The sequence below is a fragment of the Papaver somniferum genome, chromosome 6 (genome assembly GCF_003573695.1).
Source record: "Papaver somniferum cultivar HN1 chromosome 6, ASM357369v1, whole genome shotgun sequence".
NCBI classification, from domain to species: domain Eukaryota; kingdom Viridiplantae; phylum Streptophyta; class Magnoliopsida; order Ranunculales; family Papaveraceae; genus Papaver; species Papaver somniferum.
Window position 1 is genome coordinate 19,298,730 of NC_039363.1, and position 9,047 is coordinate 19,307,776.

The 9,047-nt window shown below is 37.3% G+C and overlaps 1 protein-coding gene across 1 annotated transcript; it reads left to right on the forward strand.

The window, feature by feature from the left end:
• Window positions 1-3,976: 3,976 nt before the first annotated feature.
• Window positions 3,977-4,927, forward strand: LOC113290598. Its single transcript, XM_026540187.1, has one exon. It carries the CDS (start codon window positions 3,977-3,979, stop codon window positions 4,925-4,927), a length of 951 nt encoding a protein of 316 aa, XP_026395972.1.
• The last annotated feature ends 4,120 nt before the right edge of the window (window positions 4,928-9,047 follow it).

Consider the following 9,047-nt stretch of genomic DNA (forward strand, 5'->3'; position numbering starts at 1 on the left):
GGTAGCTACCCATCGACCATGATATCATCACGGGATCTTGAGCTTGGCACTCACGCCCACGCCAGAAACTTGAAGGTCAACATTACTGCCGGCAACAACCTCACCCGGGCCAGAAACTTGCAGGTTACCATTGACCTTGGCACTCGCGCCCAAGGCAGAAGCTTGCAGGCTAATATTAGCGTTGCCAACAACCCCACTCTGGTCAGCAAAATTCAGGTTACCAACACTGCCTACAGCCGCACCAGGGCCAATATCCGCTTTCAGGGCGCCACGAATGTTAGCGTCGACAATCTGATCCAAGAAATTATCAGTGGCTGAAATGCGGCCCCTGATACCCATAACTTCTGCAGATACAGATATGCCACATCAGTTTTGTTACGACATGGAGAATGGAAAAATAACTAATCACGGTGTTCAGGAAAAAAACTAAAGAAAAAAGATGTAGATGACGACAACTTACGTGGTAAAACGAAAACGAAGACAAGGGCAGTAAACAGAACTCTCATGAAAGTTTTAGTCATGCTTTCTTCTTCTTAATTTCTCCCTAATTCAATACTTGCCTTTGATGATTCAGATATATATATATGTTTCCCTCGCTATTTATAGCGAGAACAAACACTGAGAATTTGCTTTTGGTTTGAATTTAATTTCGTAGTATTTAAAACGATCTCTTAGAAATAAAAGATCATTTCTCATATCTGCCATTTCTCTATAACTGCCTTAAATGTGTTGCAAATACATTATTAGATAAATGCGGACGATAGAAAAGTAGATGGCGGTAGAGGTCCAGGTGGGAATGCGCTCTCTGTTGAGATTAGAAAATATTTTGGCGACTTAAATTATTATTTTCCTGAGTAGAAAAGGTTACAAAAAATCATTGTTCATACAATTATAGGCGTTGGAGAGTCTCCAATTATTCCGAAATGATTGACGGGGGTACGATGAAAGGTATCAGTATTATAGCACCACATGCAAGGCTACAGTCTCTTTTATTTGTACAACTGAGTTACGAGTATTAAGCATGCTGGAAGTGTCGATGACATGCCTTTTTCAGATATCCAAATTATAGTTCACGGTGATAAATAACAGTTCCAGTTCCAGCTGATAGTGTCCAGTGTCCTAACAACACATAATTAAGTGGTGTAAAACTGAATTTGTCTTGGGCGAATAAGTTATTCATGTTGCCGCTCAATGTGGTTGTTGGTACCAAGTGAACGAGCCGAGGCTCCCTAATTTCATGCACTTCTGTTCATTTACTAACTAAGACCAGGGTGTCATGGCGTTGGTGTTGAGAATTTCGTGTTTGCCTTTCCATGCGAGTCCATGGTGTTCAGTTGTATGAAGTGTTTCTTCTGCCTTTATGATAATGAAAGCAAAAGTACCGCCAAAGTTTTGAAGGAGGAATCCAAATTTCACTCACACTTGATGAATCATTTACTCTCTTAATTATCCAAGAAAAAGAAAAAATTATCATATAGACACATGCGAGGAAATGAGGTGTTGGTATTTTCACCACCATCATGTTTCTCTCTCCTAAAAAATCCGTTCTCCATTTTCCACTGATCTTCGTCCCTGCTAGATCCCTGTAGCTTAGAACCCTTTTCCATAGAAACCTTAGTTATTACCTCAACCCTCACCATGTCTCCTGAACATCGTTATGTTCAAATTCAAAAAAAATTCTTTAGGTTTTCCTGTAGTAAACAAACTCCCTATTCACCTATAACCCTCACTGAATTCTTCACTTCTGGATCTACTAAAGGTTTGTTTACACTACCACTTGCAAAGCATCCTATTTGAAATTGGAAAAAGTGGTGATTTAGGAAGAAAAATTTAGAAGTTCGAGGATAATCAATTTTGGTTTGTATCTAGTAAGCAATCAAATAATCATGGTTTTTTCCTAAACGTAACCCTTTGTCAACCTAATCCTAAAGCTGATCCAACATCCTTTTTTATCCTTTCCGGTGATTGTTTCACGGGTTGGTTTTCCATGGCCTCCACGTTAGAAGATATAATCAAGTTTTCTTCTTCCATAGGAAATCAAACCCACTTACAAGCACCCAAACCTATTCGTAATACTTCTTATGCTCAAGTCCTGCAATCTAATCTTACTCCTAAACATATCTCTAACTCACAAAAAGGACTTTCACCTTTTATGTGTGATAGATTCGCCCCACCCCTGTCCATTTCTTGTGATCCAAAAGGAAATATCAATATCAAAAAACAGAATGATTCAAATCCTATAGGTGGGTGGATTGATTCTTTTGTGGTGTCCTCACCTATCCCAATCGTGAATTGGTCAGATATCAGTTTGGCCCTGAGTCTTGAATTACAATGCAACTCATCTTGTATGCTATATCCTATGAATTCATATCAGGCTTTATTTCATGCAGACAAGGAATTATCCAAGGCAGATATTGAGTTTGTTTTTACTTTTAACAATGTAAATTTCTCAGTGTTCAGATGGGATGAGAAATTCTGGAAGTCATCATGTTCATCATCGACAATCTTTCATGTTGAAGTTTTTGGGGTACCTTATCAATTTTGGTCATCTAAAGTCATACATCAAATTGGTAGGTTATGTGGTGATGTTTTGCTAATCGACCCTGCAACTCTCAAGCTGGAGGATTTGACTGCAATCAGGCTAAAGATCCGTAACAATAAAGGAATTAATTCCATTCCTAGAAGTGTCAGTATATTTTCAGATATGGGTGAATTTACAGCTCACATCTTCATTGCCGGAAACACAATATCCTCAAGATCTCGTTCGAATTTGAATTTCGGTCAATGGATATCTCCGAATTTGGTGGATCATCAGCACGAGAGGTGGAAGACTACAGCAAATTATGGTAACTCTATGGACTCATTAATTACAAAATATTTTCAGCCGTCTTCTACGGATATTTTTATAACTTCTCCAGCAAGGAAACTTTCAACAGATATCCGAAAAGTTCAAAATCAAGGATCCGGTAAGAGAAGGAAAAGACGACGTAAGCCCAGAAAAAATAAAAAAAAAATCCAACACAATATGGAAAAAGGTAGAGAAGATATCTTTATTATCCCGTGAAACTCCTGTGAGTATTGATGAAGCAACAGACATGGAGATTGATTTTACTCCTGCTTTCAAGATGAGTCTCGAAGCCCTTGAAGTTTCTGATATGTTATCTCCAGCAGATCCTAAACCTATCCATTCTAAACCTCCATATATGTACACTTATATCACTAAGAAAATCATAAAAAAAATTTATTTCATCGACCCCATCCCAAGACCTGTTTCCACCATCGTCTCTTTGCCAATCCTAAAACCAACACCCATACCCATTACCATTAACACACCCATCCTACAAACTCCTCCAGTCCCTATCACCAATATTCCAGTCTCCCTGAAATCTATTGTTACGTACTTCAAACCTTCAAATTCTAGTAGTAATATAAAGGTTCCAGCATACATTGTTAATGAGGTGCTGAGATTATTTGAGTTAGGTGTTCACTTAGGAATCACTTTTAATAATATGCCTAATCACTCAAAACGGTTTCTATGTTCCAAAATTACTTCTCAGGGTCCGATACTTAAATCCTCTACTCCTGTTGCTTTACCAGCTCCCTCTTTAGTGAAATATTTTGTAGTTCAATCCATTATCACACTAGACGGAACTAGAGAAGTCTCTGTGCATGAGCCCAAGGATAAGACAGTGCCATTAAAAGGTCTTGAAGATACTTTTATTATGCTTCTAGATGATGAAGACACTTCAGCTGCGTCACAATCCTCCACTCCTATTTATCCACCTGGATTTGAACCTGATATGGTGGAAATTCTAGATGATGGTAGCTCAGAGCATGTCTCACAAACTCAGGAGGTCTATTCAAAAAGATACATTGCAGAATGTAGGCGTCTTGATATTACAGTTCAGGAAGCTAATACTTCTGGTGTCATGTCTAAAAGATTGACAAAACAAAAGAAGGGATACGTGTGTGTTAAATGAGTCTCAAGATACTTTCATGGAATGTGAGGGGATTATGTTCGAATGATAAGAGGCTGATTGTAAAGAAAATGATTGGTCTTCTTCAAGAACCTATCGTAATCCTACAAGAAACAAAGATGATGCAGTGTAGTGATCATGACATCCAACAAATTTGTGGACACTCAAATTTTGGATGGACTTTTCAACAGTCAGTTGGTAATTCTGGTGGGATGATCATCTTATGGGATAAAGATTTTCTTGAGGTTAAAGAATCTTTAGTAGGTGATTATTCATTATCTATCTATTGTGTCAATAAGCATGATGGTTTTGTTTGGGTTCTTACCAATATTTATGGACCTAATAAACCTCATGAGAGGGCAAATTTTTGGGAGGAGTTGGATAACATCTGTGGATACTGGGATTTACCTTGGTGTTTGGGTGGAGATTTCAACACCATTAAGTGCTGTGATAAGAAGAAGAATTGTAATACAATCACCAAGAGTATGAAGGACTTTTCTGAATTCATCTCTCAACACAACCTTATTGATTTACCTTTAAAAGGAGCTAGATATACTTGGTCTAATGGGAAGACCAATCCTGTAATGAGCAGACTTGATAGATTCCTCATTTCTCCTTCCTTTGAACTTCAATTCCCCTTGGCAACTCAACTTGCTAAATCTAGGCCAACATCAAATCACATTCCTATCCTCCTAGATATCTCTGATCCTTCTTGGGGACCTAGTCCTTTCAGGTTTGAAATCATGTGGTTTTTGGAGAATGGTTTTTTGAAACTTTTAGAAGAATGGTGGTTGTCTTTTTCTTTTGCAGGTAGTCCAAGTACAATATTGTGGTTGAAATTGAAGGCTTTAAAGAAGAAGTTGAAGGTGTGGAATAGGGATACTTTTGGTCACACTAATACCAAACTCAAGCACTTACTGGAAGAGATACAGTTCTTTGATCTTTTGTAAGAAGACAACATCCTAGATGAATCTCAGTTGGCAGATAAACTTAAATCCAAGTCTGAGTTTGAGAAAGTTACTAAAATGGATGAACTAGCATGGAGGATCAAGTCCAAAAACAAATGGTTACAAGAAGGGGATAGAAATACTTCTTTTTTCATGCGTCAAGCCACTGCTAGAAGAAGATACAACAGGATTAGACAGCTATACATTGAGGGTGAATTGGTCTCTGACAGGTTCAAACTGCAAGAACATATTGTGAATTTCTACAAGGACTTGTTTGCTGAAGAAGAATTTATCAGACCGGCTTTGGAAGGTATTACTTTTGACACTATCAATAACATTGAATCTGAAATATTAGATGCAAATTTCAATGAAGATGAAGTATTTCAGGCTATCAAAGACCTAAGACAAGACAAGGCACCAGGGCCTGATGGCTACCCTATCATGTTTTTCTCAAGGTGTTGGAGTTTTATTAAGGAGGACATCATGAAGACTATTATGGAATTCTTTGAGTCTGGTAAGATCGATCCAAAGCATAATGCCACTTTTCTTACATTAATACCCAAAAAGGATTATATTGAAACAGTGAAGGATTGTAGACCAATTAGTCTTCTTACCAGCATGTACAAGATAATTGCAAAGTTACTTGCCTCTAGAATGAAACTAGTTATGCCAAAGCTCATCTCTCCTGTTCAATGTGCCTACATTGAAGCTAGACAGATAATAGATGGCACTCTCATTGCTAATGAGTTGGACGATTCAAGATTTAAATATGGGCTTGCTGGTGTGATTTGCAAAATTTACCTAGAGAAGGCCTTTGACAGAGTAAATTGGAAGTATTTGGAGGATATCTTACAGCAGATGGGGTTTAGTAGGAAATGGCGTAGTTGGTTGAAATTCTGTTATTCAACTGCATCCTTCTCGGTGTTAATAAATGGGTCCTCCTTTGGCTATTTTGGCAGTACTAGAGGTGTTAGGCAAGGCTGTCCACTTTCGCCTTTGCTTTTTAATATTGCAATGGAAGGCTTCTCAAGGTATTTGGACAGAGCAGCAGGTTTGAATCTCTTTAGTGGCTTCAATGTAACTCAAAATGGCTTAGTGGTGAGCCATTTACATTATGCTGACGATACTATCTTCTTTGTAGATGACAAGAAAGAAGAGTTGGTCAATCACTTCTCCCTTCTTCGTTGTTTTGAATATATTGCAGGCTTAAAGGTCAACACTTCAAAAACAAGACTTATTGAAGTAGGAGATGTACCTCTTATTGAGGAATGGGCAATTGCATTGGGTCGTGCAACTGATTCAATTCCTTTCATGTACTTAGGCATGCCTTTGGGAGCAAAAGCTAATTCAAATACTATTTGGGTTCCCATTATTGAAAAATTTGAGGCCAAACTCTTAATGTGGAGACAAGGTAATTTATCTAAAGGTGGTAAGCTGGCTCTACTCAAGTGTATTTTAAGCTCCCTTCCCATGTATTATTTCTCTCTTTTCAAGGCCCCGATTTCTGTTATCAAAATTTTAGAAAGGAAGATGAGGAATTTTTTGTGGGAGCATAAGTCGGGTTCAACAACTTCTCACCTTATAAACTGGAATTTAGTTTGCTCTTCTAAAGAGAAAGGTGGTTTGGGTGTCTTAAATCTAAAACTAATGAATCAGGCTCTTCTTGCATAATGGTGTTGGAGATTTGGTGTAGAAAAAAACCATTTGTGGTACAAAATCATTGTTGAAAAGTATGGTGCTTCATTCTCTATTTGGGTCCCTGGTAAAGTAATTTCAGCTCATGGCGTTTCTTGTTGGAGGACAATTGCTGAAATGAATAATTGGATCACTTCTAACTGCAATTTCTGTGTTCACTCTGGATTACAAATTTCTTTTTGGCATGACAAGTGGGTTAGTCGCTCTAGTTTGGATGTGCAGTTTCCCTTACTGTACAAACTTGATTTTTTGAAAAATGACAGTATTGCTGTACATATTTCAGAAGATGGAGCATGGAAGTTTGATTACAAAAGAGTTCTGCTGAATGATGAAGTTAATCAACTTGCTGCAATGTTTCTTGTTATCGGTTCTGCACCACCAATATTAGACAACTTGCTAGATACAAGAAGATGGGATATTGAAACCTCTGGTGTGTACACTGTGAAATCTCTTTATGGAAACCTAGTGGATGATTCTGGAGTGACTAATTTTCCATGGAAGTTTATATGGCAAGCTTGCATTCCTCCAAAAATCTGTTTTCTCATGTGGTGCGCAGTTCATGGAAGACTTAACTCTCTAGATATGTTGAACCGTAAAGGTATGGACGTGTATAACTCTTGCATTCTTTGTGGTGATAGTACTGAGACACAAGATCACATCTTTATGCACTGTAAAGTCGCACATTGTGTATGGACTTCTCTAACTCCGAACACAGACTGGTCCTGGGTCTTTCCTGCAACTATGTATGCGCTTTCGGTCTCTTGGTCAACCAATCACATCTCCAGTAACGCAGGAAAAGATATTTGGAACCTAATCCCTGCTGCCATCATTTGGACTCTCTGGAATGAGAGAAATAGTCGCACTTTTGTTGACGACTATGCATTCAAAACAGACACAGAGTTGTGCGATATTGCAAAAGTCTTAGTTCTTTCTTGGGCAGCTGCTGCTGGGAAGAGAATTCACTCCAATTTCTCTTATACAGTGCTTAATTAGGATACAATTTTCCATTGATTATATTCTTGTTCTCTGTCACTGCTACAGCTTGTAGCTTTTCTGTACATTCTTTTTAATCTAATAAAATTCCTCTTTTCCAATCAAAAAAAAAAAAAAGAAATGAGGTGTTGGTGGAAAATTGAATTTTTCTTGTGTGAAAATGTTGGCATGGTAGTTGTTGGATGCGGTTAGCAGTACTTTGGGAATGCGACAGAGCAATATCATGTACTGAAATTTAAGGGGTAATCAACATAGCTGATTTCAGCTAGATACTTGGGCATTGCATTTTAAGAAATTTGAAGACATTCCTCCCAAACATCAATGATATATATAAATGGAGTAACCAATTCTTTAACCCTCCATGTGGCATATATTTTTTTTTTCTTATTTTTGTTTTTTGGACTGTTTTTTGGTTCCTTGTTACCATTTTGTTTCTTTCATCCCATTAGGTGGTATATATAATCATTTTATAACTTATTTTTCAATCATCAAAATATGCCTCTAATGATAAAATGAAAAGAAAAAAAAAGGAAACTTTGGGATGCAATTGGTTTGATGTTAATACTTAATCCATACTTGGGGTGGAAAAAAACAATAATGTTAACTATGTCATATGAGTTCAAAAATTTGGTTCCGCTATATCTTTATGCACATAGAACTGAATTTTTCTGAGAAGATTACAGTGCTATAAATTCTATGGTCCATATTAGCAATGAGCAAAAATGGAAGTCCAGCTGCACAAGCGAACAAATGAATCAAGAACTCCGGCCAAAGAAATTGGTCATATCCTTTTCAAACTTGAAAGCAGTCAAAATGTTATGGGTATATATATATATTTGCTCTTGTATTAGTCAAATCAAGTCAATCCTACTTCAATCTTCTCCATTAATGATTCAATGATGTCTGCAATTACCAAATCAATTAGTTAATTCATTTATTTATTATTTTTCACTTTAATGTTCACTGATTTCTTTTTGTTCCTGTCGGAATCTTGATTTCTGCTTCTGTTTGTCTTAACTCCCTTTTCCATAGATCGAGATTTGCATGTCTTTAATTCTCTCCTGTCTCAACTGATTTCACTTTTACCCTTCTAGATCATTGTTTATGGCTTGCAGGTGTTAAGGTTTTACCTGGTCTTTGTTGCCTTGTTTGGTACAAAGTTGTCATTAAAAAGGTTGTTCTTCCCAAAGGTTGTGGTCATCAAATTTCTGCTTCTTCTTCAGTCAATGGCGGAGTTTTCTATCAATTCAAATGTATCTCTAGTCGATACAACTTTTCAGGCCGCTGATTGTTTTTCTTGTTGGAAGATTAGTGGAAAAAAATTTATGACACTTCGAACACGTCTCACACCGTTTACATGCATTAGCCCTATAAATTGGAGAAATTGGAAGGTCATGTTCATCATATCATCAATCATTACACTGCTCAGTATTCA

Bases quoted from the DNA above. Each gene is read 5' to 3' on its own strand.
- LOC113290598 (XM_026540187.1), top strand. From the start codon at position 3,977: ATGAGTCTCAAGATACTTTCATGGAATGTGAGGGGATTATGTTCGAAT.